The sequence below is a fragment of the Plutella xylostella genome, chromosome 12 (genome assembly GCF_932276165.1).
Source record: "Plutella xylostella chromosome 12, ilPluXylo3.1, whole genome shotgun sequence".
Lineage (NCBI taxonomy): Eukaryota > Metazoa > Arthropoda > Insecta > Lepidoptera > Plutellidae > Plutella > Plutella xylostella.
This window is the reverse complement of record NC_063992.1, coordinates 6,737,092-6,758,066: the sequence shown is the minus strand read 5'-3', so window position 1 is coordinate 6,758,066 and position 20,975 is coordinate 6,737,092. Positions and strand designations below refer to the sequence as shown.

The 20,975-nt window shown below is 38.8% G+C and overlaps 2 protein-coding genes across 2 annotated transcripts in view; one reads left to right on the top strand and one right to left on the bottom strand.

Moving 5' to 3' along the window:
• LOC105383267 (ATP-binding cassette sub-family G member 1) overlaps nucleotides 1-18,853 on the top strand; it is a 44,884-nt gene extending 26,031 nt beyond the window's left edge. The window contains exons 5-11 of the mRNA XM_011553299.3: nucleotides 3,596-3,755; nucleotides 11,160-11,347; nucleotides 11,743-11,896; nucleotides 13,081-13,249; nucleotides 15,571-15,671; nucleotides 16,781-16,936; nucleotides 17,609-18,853. Coding sequence (XP_011551601.1) covers nucleotides 3,596-3,755; nucleotides 11,160-11,347; nucleotides 11,743-11,896; nucleotides 13,081-13,249; nucleotides 15,571-15,671; nucleotides 16,781-16,936; nucleotides 17,609-17,998 — 1,318 coding nt within the window. The 3' untranslated portion in view covers nucleotides 17,999-18,853. The remainder of the gene's footprint in view (nucleotides 1-3,595; nucleotides 3,756-11,159; nucleotides 11,348-11,742; nucleotides 11,897-13,080; nucleotides 13,250-15,570; nucleotides 15,672-16,780; nucleotides 16,937-17,608) is intronic.
• Nucleotides 18,854-19,188: 335 nt separating this feature from the next.
• LOC105383268 (malate dehydrogenase, cytoplasmic) lies at nucleotides 19,189-20,856 on the bottom strand. The gene is made up of 2 exons (XM_011553300.3): nucleotides 20,693-20,856; nucleotides 19,189-20,307 (listed from the first exon to the last, which is right to left on the bottom strand). The coding sequence occupies exons 1-2, from the start codon at nucleotides 20,693-20,695 to the stop codon at nucleotides 19,315-19,317; spliced, it is 996 nt and encodes a 331-aa protein (XP_011551602.3). The 5' UTR covers nucleotides 20,696-20,856; the 3' UTR covers nucleotides 19,189-19,314.
• Between the last annotated feature and the right edge of the window lie 119 nt (nucleotides 20,857-20,975).

Below are 20,975 nucleotides of genomic sequence, written 5' to 3'. Positions count from 1 at the left end.
TCATATAAGATTAATAACGCGAACCATTCATAACAAAAGTCATTCTTTTAAAAATAAATCAAAAAATGACTACTATTTCCACAATTTATAATTATTATGTCACCCGGTAAAAACGTACGTAAGCATAACGATGATGTTTAAAATAAAATTTAAAATGTCAAATATGCAAAATAAAAAAAAAACCTATTTCCGACTAATTCTAGTTCCGTGTCCGCTGGAAAAGTGCTTTATTGGGTGTAACAAAATTGGCCTGTGTTTTCGACAAATCCTCGAACACACCCTGTAAGCATCCAAACCGGACTCGAGGATAAGGTCAGAGGGAAAGTTTATAGCCAGCTCCACAATACTGGTCGCTGGAACTTTACCTCTGATGGACACCTCGTATTCCAGTTTCGATTTTGGTAGGGACAAACATGTTAATGGGAACATGGTGGAAAAAAAAATACAATGGGGGAAAGCAACAATATTGATATTCAACAATTTGGGTAAAATGTGAACAAGAGTTAAAAGAAAAAATTACTCCGTTCTGTTACAAAGAAAATTAGGTAACGTTGTACTCTTTTAAAATAAAAACACAAAACACAAAAAAAACGCACAGAACCAAAAATAAAAGAAGCGTTGAAAAATAAAATTAAATGTAACTGGTGTGTATTACGCTGGTATCACAGAAAAAAAATGTCACGAAGTAATTAACTAATTAGGGTACTTTAAAAAAAAATGTTGCCAGTTAAAAAACCGTTAACGAAATTTAATTACGTTAAAAAAAATCCGTTTTAAATTAAAACAAATAGGTACAAATTATATTTTAAAAAAAAGCAAAATACACCTCAGTTACGGCAGAGCAACAAAAAAAAAACGTTTTACAACGCACACACAAACAAACACTTTACTACTTACTGCGCAGCAAAATCAGACACAACCACGTTTAAGGGCGCCAGTGTGACCCCCCCGTCTTACGAACGTTGGGCGCCAGTGTGACGTTCCCTACCTGTTTACCTATCGTCCCTACTGGGAGGTAAATGAAAGAGGTAGGTAGGTCCAACGAAAATAAATTTATTGATGGCCGCAGGCCACCTAAGTCGGTAGAACGGGTCGTGGTGTGTCGGCCTAGTATCTGATTTCACTGCGTAGTTCAAGCACTCCCCTGGATGGTCAGATGCCGGTGGAACAGGTCGTCAGCCACGGGCAGGGTTGTAGGTCGCCGTGCTCAGCTGTAGGTCCGAAGCGGAAGCGAAGCAGAGGGTGATGCAGCAGTAGGTAGCGAAGCGAAGCCTAGGTCTTCTAAATCCCGTACTGAAATCTTCTTAAACCCCGTACTGAAATCTTCTTAAACCCCGTACTGAAACCCCAATATGGGGGTTTGAGGATTTATGTAAAACACAGGTACACAGAGCCAGCAGCGCCTTGTATAGCGGACCCGGAACGGTTAGGACACTTAAGGTGCACTATCTATTTAAAATTTACTTTAAAGTCGCAGTTATATGTGCGAAAGCAATTATTAATCAGATGCGCAAGCGTACGTTCGAGTCCAGTGATGGCAAAGCTAATGAATCACTAGCGAGCGGCGACAGCCGTTGAAAGTGTCACGATGTCACGGAATGTTAAAAATAATACCAGGTTATGAACAATAAATTTCTACCAATATTAAAATGTGGGCAGGTTTATGAAACTAAATTTCTACCATAAACTGTTTATGACTACAGATTACGTTTCAGTATTTTGAGTGCGAATGTACTTTAAAAGAAGTTATATTTTAAAATGTTATTAAGTTTTAGTTATTAGGTTTAATTAATGTTTTTTTAGTTATTTATTATGAAGTTAATAATTAAAATAAGAAAATAGGCTAGTTTAAGTTTAAAAATATGTTTAATTAAAGACATGTACGTCTACAACGTTACAATGACTGTGTTTATTCAGGACTTGCTACTTGCTAATCCTCTCGATTGACTAATGTCTAATCCTCTCTACGGTGACAAACCCTATATAGTCCACCTGTCCTGTTTGTCATCGATACGCTTATAAGAAGAACTATAACCAAGTTTTATAGACTTCTCTAAGGGCGTCTTGCACAACAAAGTAAAACAAAATTAAATAGACATTATACTGTCAGAGCAAGAGGTCATAGATTTAATTTTATTTAACTTTGTTGTGCAAGACGCCCTTACTGTTATTTAACTAAGTATCTATTAGTTATAGTTTGGTAGATAATTGACATGATCTCAACGGTCTGTCACAGATGTATCACAAATAGATTACCGATGTAATATTAAACGCAATTAAGCAATATGTTATGCAGTATGCTGTAATTTCGATAATGGTTATTTGATTAAAATTCTTGACATTCCTATAAATCATTAATGCCTATACAATTATACATTGTGGGCCATTGAGAGATGAGTGCACTGTGTCTTACAGGGTTAAAAATGTTAAATATAGCCAAATATAATGCAATAAAAATATACATACATAGCTCCTTATTGTAACATAACAAAACTGTCAATTATAAATAATAATATGTACTCTCTATGTAGGTATTTATTTAAAAAAAACACACACACACTCACGCCTTGTACTAATGTACTCCCTTGCGGGGTAGGCAGAGGTGATGATATATTATGTATAGTGTAAACTTGATTGTTATTTTTGTTGCAGTAGAATTCCGAAACGAAAATGGGTCAAACAATATAAAATTGAAAAACAATCAACACGGCTTACCTATATTTATTTTATACAAACGGGATAATTCAATTTCCTATTTTTTATATTGGCTTTCATCAATAATTTATTTTGATTGATTGCATTGGCTTTTCGCAAATCGCATCGTTATAAGTTTTACATGTCATTTAAGTCATGGTCCAAACGAAACGTTTTCATACTATTTCGTAAATAAAGCCGGCTGAAAATATTTTGTATGTGTTTTTGTTACCACATTGAAAATGATATAATATTTTGTAGTTTTTGTAATCTTATAATTATATATACTCAAAGGGTACGCGGGTGAAGTCTTCACCTAATCCATGAGGACATCTCATGGTGAAATATGGAATAGGTCATTATTAAACCCTATTTGCTTGCTTGAAGCCACGATCGAGACCCTAAATAAATATTTATCTAAAACGTCATAGTTTACTAAATATCTATACGACCCCTCGTCACTAAATGTTTTGTGCATAAATCATAAAATGATAATATACACACACAGATTGGTTAAACACAAATAGGATTATAGGAAGGTAGGGCCATATTATCTCGTTATAATATCTTCCATCGCTGTCCCCTGTTGGACGTAAGCCTTTTTCTCGTCCATGCTTAGGGAGTTTAAAAGGATTCATAAATGAGGCTGACTTCATATTTAAAAAATAACGCAGATATCCTTTCAGTAAAACACCTAACGCACTAGGCCAGAGTGGTGGACTATCCCTAAAAAGCCTTTCATTAGAAGGAGACCCGTGCCCCAGCAGTAGGGTAAGACGTGATGGGTAGTGATGATCATGACGAAAACGCCTATCTTCAGTATTTATATTACTTACTGCCCCTTCATGCGCCATCGCCGTGGGACAACCTGTAACCAATTTTGACCTGTCTTTAATTGCAGAGGCCTGGACGTGGTGTCGATCCGTCACCTGGTGGTGCTGCTGCGGCTGCTGTCGCGCCAGGGCCGCACCATCGTGTGCACCATCCACCAGCCCTCCGCCTCGCTGTTCGCGCTCTTCGACCGCGTGTATGTGGTGGCACGCGGGCTTTGCTGCTATCAGGTAACGTACCGGAGTTGATACCTCTTCATCATCACGACCCATCACGTCCCCACTGCTGGAGCACGGGAAGGAGTCCAATGAAGGAAGGGTGTTTGGCCTAGTCCACCAGGCTGGCCTAGTGCGGGTTGGGGGACCTCATGCTTGGTGTAAAAAGGCCAACTGAGCCACGACTGAACTTACATCAGTATCGATATCAGAGTGTTTTCGTGCTGGCAAGAGGGCTCTGAGGGTCTCAGACCCTCAGACCCAGAAGGGCTCTAAGACAAATCACTAAGTTTCGGAACGCTTCTGCGCGAACTCTATTTTGTTGTATAAAACGTGCCGATTGCACGACAGTTCTAATTTGTTCGTTTTTCGTCAGTTTGCTGCTATAAGATAAATGTATGTAAATATATTATACTTAGGTAGTTTGTATTGCTATATTAAATAACTTCTGGTCTATTCCTAGTAAACTTAACCCTTTGCATCGAAATATCCTTCCACCCAAAGGTTGCCTGGAAGAAATCGCTTTAAGTGATAAGGCCGCCATTTGTACATATGTGTAAGATTGAGTTTTTTTTGCTAAACTGAGCTACCATCACTCTTAGCACGTATACTTACGAGTTGGCTCAACTGCTATCAGATATCATCAACATCATCAGGGTGGTTCCCAGATTATTAATCTGGTTATTTTATCCTCACTGAAATCCTATATATTTACGGGTCTAATTAGATACCTTACCATTCAAGAATATTTTATTAAATACTAGGTAGATATTTCATTACTTAGGAAGTTTAAATTAATTTAACTACCCAAGCGTATTCTAAGTATTCTAAGGTCGTTTGTTGCCGTAACTTACCTGTGATATTCGTTAGCACTGTTGCTAAATTATAGCTGTAAATTCATTTACACGTATTTAATTTGTACGTTTAATAATATACAAATATTTGGAACGTTTCCGTTACTAGGTACTTAATTGAAGTGCTTACGGAATAGGATTCACACGGTCTCGGCATAATTGTGTTCACAAAATTTATGTTATTATTATTATAAATCCTAATTAGATACTGATAAGTATGATTACTTTGTCCAAAAAACGTTAACAATGGATATATTTTTTGTCCGGTCAAACTCATAACTCAATATCGTTAGTTTCGAAATAGTCAAGTAAAAACATAGCAATACATTTGCATCTTGTAAAAAACACTACAGTCATAGACTAATCCACTAATAACGTACTTGGGTGATGCTCATCTACATACACGACCCATAGCGTGATGGATTCACCATGAGTCGGTCTTCGGTGGTAATTGATGGCCGTGACACATCACGGGGTAAGTGCGGTATGTCTAACTGCACACTCATCTGACCTCAAACGTTTCGTGTTAAAGGAAGGTTAAAGGTTCTACTGAAGTAAAACCTTACTTTATGTGCCAATTTCTCTATATTCGGTTAGAACATAACCAGGGAGTAGTTGTTGACTTTTGACACATCTATCATGAATTTCATATGAAGATGACGTTTAATTTATAAATCAATACCTGTCGGTTAGATAACCGACTATGGAGAAATTGGCACTAACTGTGCTACCACAAAAAACTTTAAACACTGTTTAACAAGTGTTTAAAACGAAATTTGACAGATTTTGTATGCGTTTGACAGCGCTAAACATCTGTTAAACACTATGTAAGTTTTTGTGGTAAGGCCCTTAGGTTTTTTAGAGTCTAATTTGTTTAATAGGTATTTTTGGAAGTACTTTGAGTAGATTTCCTTAAAGAAAAAAAAATATTTAGGCAAAAAGTAGTTAGTGTGAAATATTTTATGTAAATATGCCCCATTGGGGTACCTACACACATAGTATGGGTTTTGGTAGTCTTGAAGAACAATTAAAATTTACGTTTCCTTAAAAAATGTGACACCTCTAGGTACAAACCGTAAATATTTTGTACATGATCATGACAATTTAGACAGAAAATGGTCTCATGAATATTTTATTTTTCGCAAAGTTTAAAAACCTATATTTTAAGGGAACAATTTGTATATTAAACATAACCTCCGACCTTGCCCATGAACATTGAACAATAAGTATTAAGTATAATAATCAATATAATATCTATAGTGTGTGAACATCTAGGTATGAACCAGAAGTCGATCCTAGACTGAAACAAAACTAAAATAGAAATAATTATTATGGTAGCGTCTGGACCTAGACCTTCCTTCCTGTCTGTATGCACTTAATAACACTGAGTCTGTAAGAAAACATAAGTCCACGTAACAGTATAATGATGTCCAACATGACGTCAATGTTATGCAGTGTTTTGTTACTTGTAATTTGTTATGTAGGAAGGTACAATTATTTAAAGTAATTTATATAGTAGGTATGCTAGCTTTTTTCAGTGCGTTTTTTATTATTGTATCAGTATCATATATATAGGTACCTTCAATTTCAGCCAGATATCACGAAACAGGCACTTAAAATACCTAATTTCATTATTTAAATATATAATACTTTCTAAGCTCTGCTTCATTTATGACTTTTTCACACTAACTTTTCCTATCGATAAAAGCTGATTACCTATCATCTTAATCTTAGTTAAGTATACATCGTTGAAGTGCTTAAGCAAGTACTTACATACTTCTTCATAATTTTACAGTGAACTGCACTCTTTTCCTTTAACTAGCTCAACAAGATTAAATTCCCTAGACTTAATTAGCAAAGATTTAAGATAAGTAAGATACCCACTGGAAGTCCCAGATCTAGTTTAAATGAAGTTTTATATACGAACATCTACACTAGACAGACGGGGTCGCAAAATGGTTAAAGTATTTTTAAAGGACGTTTATACAGGATGGCCCGTCTGGTGTGGAAATTATTGGGAAAGGTTGATATAACTTTAACTACAAAACTATATACAAATAAACCTATATAGTAGGTATATGCCGATTTAATAGTCAGAATAGTCGTGCAGGAGGCAGCCGCCCTCGGCATGAGCTGGCACGAAGTCGAAGGCGTGGCACAGGACCGGTCAGAGTGGAAATCTACATTATTAAGGATTATTCCTCATTAGGGATCCCAGGACCTGATGATGATGATGATGATGAATAGTCAGAAAATAACGCATTCAACGAGCTAACTATAAACAGGCATCGTCGCACCACATTCATGGAAAACACACAGTAAAAACTGATAAGTCCCTACTTATTAATAAAAACACCAGTCATATTTTGAAGCCGCAACTTGGCTTCGATACTTTTAAACCCGCGACTCCCACGGAACAAAGGCAGTGATAGACACTATTCCTCTCTATCTATCTTTAGTAGAAACAAGATAATGTTTTAAAAATTCCGCCCGAATACTCTGTAGAATTGCTTTCATTTCTCCTTCTTGCAAGCACTCGAGGCAGCAATACCCTAGTTTCTAAGTGGAGCGGTCGATGTACTAAGCGCTAAGTTTAATTGCCGGTTCGCACTCTTCCCGAGATCTCTTTCAGCCCCTTCCCTCTACAAACAAGCGTAATGAAGAAATTAGTTTCTATCAGAATGCGGCTAATTTAGCTTCAATACTACCGGACCGAGCCAGATGCATGGCGTAGTGGTTAGCGAATCGTGCGTGCCTAAGGTCCCAAGTTCGATCTTTGGCCGGGGTAGATTATTTGGGGGCTTGGTGTTAAATGTTTCTGTTGTGTGATATCGAGCGTGCTATCACACAACAGAAACATTTAACACCAAGACAAACACATATTGCTAAGCGTGGAACCCTCCAATCTTGGAGGAGGCCAATGTCTTGCAGTGGACTTATGCGATTCAGAGTAGTCTTATGACCGTATTCAGAAACATACTTACAAAGGGTTAGAATTTTATAAAAACACTAACAAGTTTATTATTTTGCTGAATTTAGTTTATATGTTTACCGTATTCAAAAGTTTTATAAATTCAACATGGTCTCAGAGATTGAATTCACGCTATTCGTGCAACGTGGATGTAACGAAATTTACAGAGTGAAACTGTTACGTAATTTTGGTACTTATCCGTATAACATAACATGCCCTGACGAAAAGAAACAAATTGTATTTTTCTGTAACCTTATAATCCTTGCAAAAAATACGAACAACAGTGTTGCTTGATCCCTTGTACAGGATGGAATTTCATCACTGAACTTTTGGTGGGCCGGCGAATGCTACCAACATATTGAGCAGCTTTTAACATGCTAAAGCTACGAAATCGCTGAAAAACAGTTAGATTGTTGTTGAGTAGATAATAATATATACTTGGGGTAAATTTAATATTATTATTTAGTTTTTTTCAGAGTTGCTAAATATAATTCCAGGAAGAATGACGGTCCTCCATAAGTACAATAATAAAATTTCACCCTGTATTTGTAACCACGGTTTTCGGTTGAACAATTCGAAGTGGCCGGGCAGCAGCCATAAGAAATAGGATTTCCGGTTAACCCTTTTTAGGACTGAATTCTAAAAATGTTTGGCCGTGGCTTTTCAACATTTTGAGTTGTAGGTACGTTTTTTGTTTTTATCACTTAGCCGGAAATATCCGGTATGCTTTACATGGATTAACACTAATGGCATGCACACATAGAAGCTCTTACAAACAGGGTCAGAAAACTAATAGCCATATTTAAAAATCTCCGTCGCTCAGCTGACTTCTCTACATTAAAAATGGTATATTTTGCCCTAGTAGAATCTAATCTTACCTATTGTATAAGTGCATGGGGAGGAGCCGGGAAAACACTGTTACTGAAGCTTGAGCGTGCTCAACGCGCGCTTCTAAAAGTGTTGATGCTTAAACCATTCCGATATCCAACTGCTGCACTGTACTCAGAATGTGGCGTGTTGTCAGTTAGGAAATTATATATTCAAAAAACAGTATTACGAAAACACAAATCAATTACAGCTGAACATCTCGCTGCCATAAGTAATTCGCGTATAGGCAAAAATGTTTTCCCGACTGTTAAGCACAGGTTGAAGTTTTCCAGTCAAAATTACGATATTCAAGGCTCTCGACTCTATAATAAGATAAATAAACTGATCAATATTTATCACACAAATAACTTTGAGTGTAAAAGAAAGGTCACAACACTTTTGCTAACCTTAACCTATGAAGAGATTGAGGATTTGCTCAAAACTTTATTGCAATAGTTTAAGATAAGTAGTATTTTATATTTAAAATTTAGTTATATCTTGGCTTATATAATATCATTGTTCATTGTTTATTTATTTCAGTAACATAAGTTAACTTTAAATTTAAATAATGTTTATCCCAAAATTTCAATCCAATTAATGTCCTACGTAAATCCATGTAGTAATGTGTGTTGCATACCGGTAGCAATTAAGGATATTTAAGTATCCCCTAAGTTACAGGCTCTGCCTAGTTTAGGGGTTACTACCCCATATATTTCTACTGTAGACTCTCTGCCATTGTACCTATATACCTACTGTTTGTACATTAATTGTAACTGTGTTCTTTTTGGCAAATAAACTTATTATATTATATAAAAAACAAAAAAAAAACCGGCCAAGTGCGAGTCGGGCTCGCGCACAAAGGGTTCCGTAGCAGCAAATCAAAATTACAGTTAAATCAACCTATCTCAAAAACTATAAGAGATACTTTGATCAAACCAAAAATCGTTGAAAGAGTTAATTAGCATGCATCACCTCTATTTTTTTTAGAATTTTATACCCCGTAGTTATAAAAATAGAGGGGGGGGGACATACTTTTTACGACTTTGAGAGCTGATATCTCAAAAACCGTTCACTTTAAGAAAAATGTTTTTTAGAAAACTTTATATCATTTTAAAAGACCTTTCCATTGATACCCCACACGGGTATGTACATCGAAAAAAAAAATTTCATCCCTCAGTTACATGTATGGGGGGCCCCACCCCCAATTCTTTTTTTTACTATTTAGTGTCATATTTTTGTAGCGGTTCATACAACACATATTCCCATCAAATTTCATCACTGTAGTACTTATAGTTTCTGAGTAAATCGGCTGTGACAGACGGACAGACGGACAGACGGACAGACGGACATGACGAAACTATAAGGGTTCCGTTTTTGCCATTTTGGCTACGGAACCCTAAAAATGGTACCATCTGTAGATGTTTAAGCCCATATAAGTTGCTAAAACCTAAACCTTAGCTCGATGTAATAACCTTTATTTTACTAAATAAACTATGGATGCCTATATACCATAGCGCCTTAACATTAACAACTAAGGCAACTTAAAAACGAAACTTGGTAGATAAACTCCGTCTCACACACATCGCGCGTCCCAGCAAAACAGCTTAAATGTAGTTCTAGAAAGTTCTAGAATGCAGAACGAAGTTTATGTTTAGTGCTGCCGTTTATTCACGGAGTTTCCACCTTCCGTCAACTGAACGGAAATGTTCGACAGCACTTCCACGGTTTAGAAAATGGTCTGTATGTCGTTGGGATACGGACGAAGTATGTCTTAGGGAATGCTGAAATAGATTTAGATATCAGGTTAGCAATAAGTATGAAGAGTTTATTATTCAATGGGGCGCTTGTATTGGACCATGCACTTTTGAGCTTTCTGTAGAACGCAAAGCAAAGCAAAACAAATAAGGATTTCTTATGTGTATTATGCTTGTTATAATTTTGTTCCTGGTAACTTCATATTTGATAGGATATTTATTCTCATCTATTTTGCTCTTACAAAATAAACCAAGGACAGATTTGTGAGGGAACGAACGTTTTGTTTGTGAAAGTCAAGACCAGGCCAACTTGTAACCAACAACCTATGTACCTCCCTGGCTCCCTACTCCCTCGACCTTGTTAACTAGTTCAACAATACATATATAACTTCTATCTTCAGAAACTAATACAGAGTCAAGTCAATATAGACATATTTACCTACCTAATCTGGAGCAAAATTAAGTAGGTGGGTCTGCGATAAATAATATTATTTGGGGATATCCTAGGCCGGTTGTTTTGAATATTATTAGGTAATATTGAGCACTGGGACTCGGGATGCTATACTTGCTTGCGGGAGGAAATCCGGAGATTAACTAAATATATATACTCCAGCGCCAAGAAAAAAAAATGAAACTGAGGACTGACGCGATCCGATGGTACACCAGAGTCCGCGTTGTTCTATGTTGGCGGAGGCTTTTGTCTAGCGGCATCTCTGGCTGATGATTAAGACAATGAGTACTTCCCTACAATTTATCTTATGTTATTTATATCACTTCATTTATCTTCATCAGCCCGTGTACATCTTTTCTTGTGTATAATGTGTCTATCCTCCGAGGTAGCGTGGAAGAAATTACTCATAGTAATAAGGCCGCTAATTCATCTATGTTATAGATTTTCTTTTGCAATTTCTGTGTTTGTTTGCAATATAGTGTCTGTTATCTATTTATCTAACATGACCTCCCGTCCCCCCAGGGTGCAGCCCCACTACTAGTGCCGTTCCTGTCGGAGGTGGGCCGCGAGTGTCCCACCACGCACAACCCGGCCGACTTCGTGCTGGAGTCGCTGCAGGGGGACCCCGAGGCCGCCGCGCAGATGTCCGAGCTGTGCCAGAACGGGAAGCTGTGCAGGAAGCTAGACAGGATCACGGCTCGCGGCGGCAGGTGGGTTACTACTGTCTCTACTACACTGATGAACGAACAAGAGCTGTCGTGCAATCGGCACGTTTATTACGAGATAGAATCGTGACTTGTGCAAAACCGCTCCGAAACTTGGTTTTTCGTCATAGTAATATAGAGTGAAGCCTCAGGTCCGTGGTTCACCTTTGGATTGCCAACCCTGGCACACAATACAATTTAAATTGTTTCTGATTTTTCGCTTTACAATCGGTTTAATGGCGCCGCCGTAATGATTTGTTGTATTTTAAAATGTATTCAACAAATCTACGTAATACCCAATAACTGTCGCCTGTATCGTCAGCATCAGCAATTCAGCATCAGTACTGAACGTTAAATAATAAATCAGATCATGTTATTAATAACTGCTGTTTGGTTTCCAGGAGGCCAGTTCTTCACTCCGACGAATCCATCCAGAGGATCTTCACAGAACACGTCGCCAAGGAACAGTTTCTGAAGATGGAGTTCCCAACCACGTTTCTCACTCAATTTTCCATTTTATCCAAGAGAATGTTCGTTCAGACAACAAGGAATTCGGTAAGTCATTTTATGGAATTATGAGGAAAATTAACAGGTTTTTAAAACATAATACTTGGATGGTTTGTTACCAAGCATCATACGATTTCCACGAAAATGATCTACGGTTTTTTCCAAATACATTTTAAAACGTTATCCTAATATCCCATCTTGTTTGTAAGATAAATAAGCCTAATCTAAGAGTTTAATTAGTAATTATAAATAACTTTCCATAATCTCATAAGGATAAATGTAATAACGTATAGGTAAGGTAGAAGCGTCCGTAGTCGAGCGGGCCTCAGTGATCGTAACTGATCGCTGAGGTTAAGCAACAACTGACACGGTCAGCCATTGGATGGGTGACCAATTTCAAGTGGTGCTTTTCTGGACGCTTCCGTGCTTCGGACGGCACGTCCCGGTTGCTGCTTCGGTAGCATTCGTTAAGCCTAGTCAGAGGCCTTCGGGCGGCTTGAAAACTTCTGACAGTCGGGTTGCCCACATACCCGACAACTCTCTCAGCACAAGCTTGCTTGTGTTGGGGTCCACCAACCCGCACTTGGCCAGCGTGGTGGACTAGGCCTAAACCCTTCCTTCATTAGAAGGAGACCCGTGCCCCAGCAGTGGGGACGTAATGGGTCGTGATGATGATGATAGGTAAGGTCGGTGCCTATAATCAGTAAGTACATATAGATTTAAATTTTTCAATTTCATTAATCATATACGAATTAAAACTTAAAACTAATACACAAACAAAGATGCAATTATTCATTTATCTAAGTAATTCAGATAACTACGTAATTATGGTTAAATAGGTCGATACAAATAATATGTAGATATAGTATAGGGGGTGAATGATAGATCTCAAAAATGTGGAGGTAGCAATCGAAAAGGCTTCTGCAGAAATCCAACAACCAATATATTATTATTCACGTTTCCTCCAGCTTTTCTCCATCCGCGCTTCATCATCATCATCACGATCCATCACGTCCCCACTGCTGGGGCACGGGTCTCCTTCAAAGGAAGAAAGGGTTTTAGACCTAGTCCGCACTAAACATAGTATAAGTTGCCTATCCCCATCTTCCTCTAACCTTCAACTAACTACATCTTGCTTCCTTCCACATTACCCATAAGTTGTCTATCTCCATCTCGCTCTAACCTTCAGCAACTACTCTTCCATACTTCTCACACTGCCCATGTCTCCGCAGCTGACCCTCTGGATCTCGGCGGCGCATCACGTGGTAACGGCGCTGCTGCTGGGCGGGCTGTTCTTCATGGTGGGCAACGACGGCGGCGCGCCCATCGTCAACTTCAAGTTCTGTCTCAGTGTGCTCGTGTTCTTCATGTACACTTACGTCATGATTCCGATTCTCTTGTGTGAGTACCTATTTGTTTTGTACACTCGCGAGGAATGATAAGTTGCACATGAGTTGCACTGTCATTGCCGTTCCATATGACACTGGAACTTTTTCATTTCTCACGAGTATAAGTTGCTGTGTGTGCTTTCAGCGGTGATGCCTCCGCCATTCGGAGAAATTTTATGAAAGGCACTTCACCTTTCATAAAATTAAGAAGGCACTTAGAAGAATTTAGTAGGTAGGTAGTACCGTGACGTGAGTTTCACTGTTCATATTTAAAAAGCTTTTTTAGTTACCTACATACTTATTTTTTGGGCACAATAACATTTTTTTTTATATAATCCCTACAGCTTTAGATCTGTGCTTACACCATATTAATTTTGATTAAACCTAGAATCTGATAGGATCTAAACATTCCAGAGGAATCAGAAGATTGGCTTTCGATTGGTATGTGTGTTTGGGGACTTTAGAGATTGCACTCACATATTTTGGCAAGAAATACAGACAGCAGGAAGTTTAAAATTCACGATGGTGACATCTGGACTGTGGAAATTAGCTTTGCCTTTTTCTCCACATTGCAATTTGCAATGCACGGCAATAACCTTTGCAAAAGCTATCCGTAATTACAGCAGCACTGCATGAATTTGTGAGATGCAATAATTAGGTATCTACCAGATATTTTTGGTAAGTACCTTTCAAACACTATGTTATAGTTAGGTAAGTGGTAGGATATACCTACTTAAAAGTATTTTGATTGTAGCCATGACAATATTTGTAAGTATAATTTCTGGGCAATTACAGAGCCGGCGCTGTTAAATCCTCAAAGCTTTACTCGTATCCAGTAAAGTGGCTCGGCTATGGCTGGTAGGTATATGACTACTTAAAACATACGCGTAGGCCTATCAACAACACAAAAAATCCAGCTTCCAATTAGCGATGCAAATCCCTGCATTCTATCGACCGGATTTGTTTTATATTTAGTTTGCAGATTTATAAATACTCTAACCTTGGTTCCTATACAATTGACCTGCATCACTACGGTTCTGAATACCTACATAAGTACCTACCCACTGCCCAACGACACAAACCGAGACTTGTGCCAAAACTGCACGGAAGAGAAGCGTAATCCACCAGGGGCTCACTCTAGCTTCCCAAAACTAAATAAAGATAGTTGTCGGACAATCGGTACATTTAAAAAACAACGACGTAGAGTCTTGGTTAGCGAAGCAGCGCTTCTTAAATTAGTTTTTCCTAAGCTTCGTAGCGCTGCGCGAACCCCGACTCTATCTCGTTGTGTCAAGCGTACCGATTGCGTGACAGGTCTCGTTCGTTTGTTTTTGTTAAACTGTAGTGACCCCAGCTACGTGTTACATAATGGCTGTAACTCTAACTACTGAAACATGCTGAAACGATTTTGAGATAGCTTTTAGCTCGGAGCTTTAATATGTTTCGTTACGACCCGGTGCAACATATTTCAAACATTTAAATTGAAACACCCACTATAAGTTTGGTTTTAGCAGCTATAGTTAATTGCTAGTTTCAGTAGTTGCCGAGTAATCTACCCACATATAGGTACTATGTCATTCAAAGCCATGTGCTATTTAGCTAATTAACGTCAACACTACCCCAATGGAAGCCGTTTGATGCTAACCGACAGTTTCACAATAATTAAATTAAATACTTATCCTATTTTTATATCGCATACAGATTATTTACATATTAATTAGATAAATACCCACAAGCTCTATTAAATGAGTAATCTCCGAATCATACGCGCTTGCTGGCATGTTGCATAACATTTATATGTATGTAATTCAATCCCTGCACACTTAATATTGTAAGTAACTTAGTGGCTAATCCCGGCATGCACTAGATAACAGTGCTGTATCCATGCGGTAATGACCTACGAAATATTCTAAATGCAGAGCGAATAACAAACAGGCGAGGCGGCGCGAGTGCCAAATGTGATTTGTTTGTTTTGCTCACGGAGCGACGCCGCTAGCTATTGCACATCACATTTAGATGAGTTTCCATGGAGCCAGCCATATACATATTGTTTAATTAAAATGGGCGAAAAGTCTCTTCAGTCTCTAGGAAATGTGTGTGTTCTAAGTTATTGCACAGACAATATAATAGTTATTGTTACACAATTATTTACACCTACCTCACCAAATCATAAGTGCGTTTCGACTTGAATACTTTCATAAATGTTTGATATTTCTTAACTGCGCCCGCTAATAGTTATGTAGTATAACTATTTCCTACTCTAAACCATATTAATTTAACTGCAAATGTAATTCAATTTGAATGAGTAAATAATAATTGTACCTTCTTTTTCAGTTCCCATGGAGGTTCGTCTGATGCGGAGGGAGTACTTCAACCGCTGGTACAGTCTGAAGGCGTACTACGCGGCCCTCACCTTCTCTGGACTACCCTCTATGGTACGACGACCAAATTGTTTTATTTTTCTGTTTGCGGCAATTTTAGAAACAAATATCCCAATTTAGATAAACAAGAAGCCTGGCAAGAAAGATTAGAAATAAATAGGAGCGCCACGTTTTCTTAATATATGGTCATAGTGGGTTCCCCTCATCTCGCCTAATCTTTATTGCCCTAAACTCGTTTCGCATAACTCGTAAGTTCTAAACTTTTTTGGTAGAATCATCACTTCGCCAAGACTTGTGTGGCATAAGACTCGTTTCGTCTAAAACTTTTTTGGCACAAACTTGAAACACCTAAGTCTCGTTTGCTCAAATTGCTTGTATTGGTATTATCTTGTTTCTCCTAGTATTATCTTAATAATACTATATTAAGTATGATGTAAATGTACAAATTGTGGCATTTTTCTCCTACATCCCGAAAATCACGAAATTGAATGATCAAAATATCGAAAGTGAATGACCATTATAATGATTATACAAACGCCATTAAACCCCATGAGATCGAAACCAAAAGATAGGTACGACGACGAGCAAAGCGAGGAGGAGCGTGTTTGGTGCACATTATCCTCAAAAGCAAAGCGGAGCGCAGCGAAGCGGAGCGGAGCATTTCCCACATAGCGGCCACAATACAAGGCACCAGTTTGCGCTATGTAGGGAGACGGTCCATCAAAGTTAAAGCCAAACGAATATTATTACTTTGTATAACCTATGCCATAGCATTATTAGGCTTTTCAAGATTTGGCCATACCATTATAAGGCTAAACAAGATTATACGAAATAACTTTTTACTAAAAGAGATTTATGCCATACGATTTTCGGCGAAACGTTACTTTGACCAAACGCTACTATGCAATATGAGATTAGGCAAATAAATCTTAGGCCAAAAAAGGTAGAACCTTCATAGGTCATAGTACCTACTTACATGGCCACGGCCACACATAAGCATGAGTAGAACTGGCGGGCCAGAATAAAATAGTTCCGTTTCTACAAGCCAGGCTGTACCTACCTAATCCAAAATATCCGCGTATTTCATAGTTAAGTACATACTTACTTATGTATGTATGTAGTTAGGTACCCTATAAATAATCGCATAAACGCCACCTCCACAGATCCTATTCGGGCTGCTGTTCCTGACGATCTGCTACCTGATGTCGGGGCAGGTGCTGGAGTGGCAGCGGTTCCTGTTCTTCTCCATCATCAGCCTGCTCACGGGCGTCTGCTCCGAGGGGCTCGGCCTCGTCATCGGCTCCGCTTTCAGTGTCACTGTAAGTTTTTGGAGACGGTTTGTGATGAAACGTTACGTTCACTGTGAGATTTGTTGCGCACGAAAGGAGCTTTTACGTGTGACGTATCACCTGTTCCTTATAGTGACGGTAATCATACGCCTGCCACGCCTGTCGTGGACAGACGTAGACGGTGACAAACCCTAATCTGCCTAGTGGATGTAACCGACTCGCTAAGAAGCGTTTTAATAAGTATCTGCCTATGCTCGTATATCCTCTTAATAAAAGAGGCCAAAATTACCTATCCATAAAGCTAATCTTACCTAGTTATATTTATGTGCAATAGAGGGTTCTATAGGACCGACGTATTATGTACGAGTTTTTCTCAAGCCGTCGAAAACGTGGCATGTTTAGGTGCGTACCTAACTAGCCATACTTATTATGAATGACGGGAGAGTAATTTGCTTCACAATTGCATGCAATCAACTTGCTCCCAGCAAGGCCATTTCAATTGACACTATTAGAGGTTTATGTCCCTTGCATTCATTAGTTCTTATACTTCTTATCCTGATTTTTGTACCTAACAACAAAATAAAGCGCTGGGTTCTACATAAGTAGGTATAGCACGGAACTTTATCAGTGATCGAGCCCAATGCCATATTTTTTTGATAATGTAAAGAATCACCGTAATTGAAATACTTATATTTATTTCAGAACGGCTCGATCGTGGGCCCGTCCATAGTCTCCCCGCTGCTCGCGCTCTGCTGCTACGGCATGGGCTTCGGTCAATACATCGAGAAGTTCATGCAGGTTCTCATGTCGGCCTCCTACCTGCGCTACAGCCTCAGCGGCCTCTCCCTCGCCCTCTACTCCGAAAGAGAACCTATGGACTGCCAGATGGAGTACTGCCTGTACTCAGACCCTAACATTCTGCTCCGAGATGTCGGCATGAAGAACGACTACTACTACATGCAAATATTAGGGCTTCTGGCCTTCACTGTTTTTCACAGGACTATAGCGTATTTTGCTTTGAGGTATAGACTGACTGCGGAGTTTTCGAGCAAGTTCATGACTTATATTAGTAAGTTTTTAAAACATAGGTAGATTTAGTTAGTAGGTAGGTAAACTTAAAGTATAGTAGGTACTTAGGTATAGCTTAAAGGTACCTTAACTTAAAAGTTTTACGTTATGTTAATATTTTTGTGAAACGGGTGCTCTTAGTAGTGATGTATATTGTATAAATAATATTTATACATGTAATAAGGTTAAGTACTCGTAGGTAAGTACGTGATAAAAACTTAGCAGTCTGTGATAGAAAACTAAGAACTATTTTTAAACAGCTAGCAACAGCTCAATTATGTAAGTATACCAACAGCTACTAAGTAATCTTTTTTACATTATTATGATTTTAAGTCGAGGTTCATCAGTTTATCCTATGTATAGTATTTCTATCAGATAAAATTTTACACAGGGTTAACCATTTTTTTTTCTCCTTAACATTCATCGCTACCTAATTATATGAGAACGCGATAAAATCGTAACCCCATCAAGCATTACCTAAACAAAAGCAAGAGTGTGATATAAAACTTTCATGTTACTGTTATGTATTAGTAATTAACGTGGGTTCCTCATAACATAACGTGAACTACACAGTAAAATTATCATAAAAACCAAAGTACACGTTACATTTTGTAATCAGGTTGATTAGGTATTAGATGGTGCGTGCGATATGGACTAAAGTATACTTGGTTAATTACTTTATCGTAAAATCTTGCCAATATCATTACTTACTTGTTTTTATGCAAATCATCGTATGGCTAATTATTTCATTATCAAAATCAAAGCCTAAAACTACTTATTCTTTATAATACTTTAAGTTCGTATTAAGTTAAAGTGATGAATGCTAAGTGTGATATGTGATTATGGCATAAGGGTTACAATAAAAACTACCTCTGAATATTTTACTCGTTTTATAATGTAATATCCTCATCTAATACCCTTCATCTCTACCCTGACTCAATGTTTAGTCTATCGTGCACAATAACAAGCTCTGTAATAATACTACGTTATCAATTTACGTCACCATTATCAGTTAAATGCTATAGATAAAGGTAGTTACATAAACTGTATCTAATACATTAACGTTAGTTACAAGGATTTAATATAAATAATTATGGTAGATATAAAGTATAGACTTGTTTAGCTAGTTAACAACAACCATGTTGTGATAACTTTTAACATGATGTTTACAATTTTAGACCTATGATGATGCAAAACTCAATAAAAGAAATGTGTAAATAAATAAAAATATCAATTTTATTGCCGACACTTGCACACTAATAACAAAGTAAACGCATTTTTACTTATTATACTTATAACAATAACGATTTATGTGATATTTCTCCTCATACTTTACTCAGTCAATCTTTGCAGACGTCTAAAGCGTCCTGCTTCTCTTCAGCCAACTCCTTGCCAGTGATGTCAAGCTGTTGGCGGGCAAAGTCCGAGATGGTCAGACCCTCCACGATCTTCCACTTGCCATTGCTGACAGTCACAGGGAATGAGAATACAATATCCTTAGGTGTGCCGTATGATCCATCTGATACAACTCCCATGCTTACCCAGCGGTCTCCGGTACCCAGGAACCAATCCCTCATGTGGTCTGATGCAGCCTTAGCAGCGGATAGAGCTGAGGACATCTTCCTGGCGGCAATGACAGCCGCTCCACGCTTCTGTACTGTTGAGACAAATGTAGACTTCAAGTAGGCATCATCGTTGATAGCTGCAGGGACAGGTTTGTCAGCTCCACCAATTTTGACAATAGCGTTGCTGGCATCCGGGAACTGAGTGGAGGAGTGGTTGCCCCAGATGATGACATTCTTGACATCCTGTACGGGCACTCCCAGCTTGGCTGCAAGCTGAGACTGTGCTCGGTTCTGGTCGAGCCTGGTCATGGCAGTGAAGTTCTCCTTGGGGATGGAGGGGGCGTATTTGGAGCAGATGAGTGCGTTGGTGTTAGCTGGGTTTCCGACGACGAGGACGCGGACGTCCTTGCGCGCGACCTTGTCGAGGGCCTGTCCTTGTTCCTTGAAGATGCGGACGTTGGCGGAGAGCAGGTCCTTGCGCTCCATGCCCTCCTTGCGGGGCATGGCGCCGACGAGGAAGGCGGCGGCGACGTCGCGGAAGGCCTCCTCGGGGTTGGCGGTGGGGACCACACCGGCCAGCAGCGGCAGCGCGCAGTCCGCCAGCTCCATCACCACGCCCTCGAGCACGCCCATCATGGGCGCGATGTCCAGCAGGTGCAGCACCACGGGCTGCGCGGGCCCGAACACGGCGCCCGACGCCACCTGGTACACCAGCGAGTACGCGATCTGGCCCGCCGCCCCCGTGATCACCACTTTGATTGGCGCTGCCTGGAAATAATGCATTGTTGAATTAGTGAGACGTACAGTTTGAATTATCAGAGTCTAATAAGATTCTTATTGTTGGTGCAAGTTAGTTTTATTCAGATTATCTTATCTAAAAAAACATGAAGTTGAGCCGGCCGGACCGGGAGGTAGTTTTGCGTCCTGTCCATGATCCGTTTCTACATCAACGAGAGGCTTCAAATTGTTATTATGTAATCATGTAATGGTATCGCGCATAATATATACTCAGAATTATTTGGGGAGCTGCGGAATTTGCGTATATTCACCACAGAAATTATAAATTCCATCTCATACGAAGACTATCTTGAGGTCACACCAATGTCATCATAAAAAAACGTTTATTAAGATTAATCATCACAAGAGTACTTACCATTATTACGGTTTTGTTGATATCAAAGATATTTCCGAGATAAAATGTAAGCTGCAAGCAGTTACAATTTATTTTTTGGCAAAATGCCTCTACTTCCCTTTGTTGATAAGAGAGTTAAAAAAACTACTAAATTGTCGTGATTCGCGATGATCTGTCAAATTAAACTACCGGATATCTGAATGAATGAAAAATCACGATGTTTATCAAATGAATCCCATCCCTATCCTTACTTACTTCACCAGTGTAGGTCTGTCTCTCGGTCTATTCTGTGAAATCAAGGAAC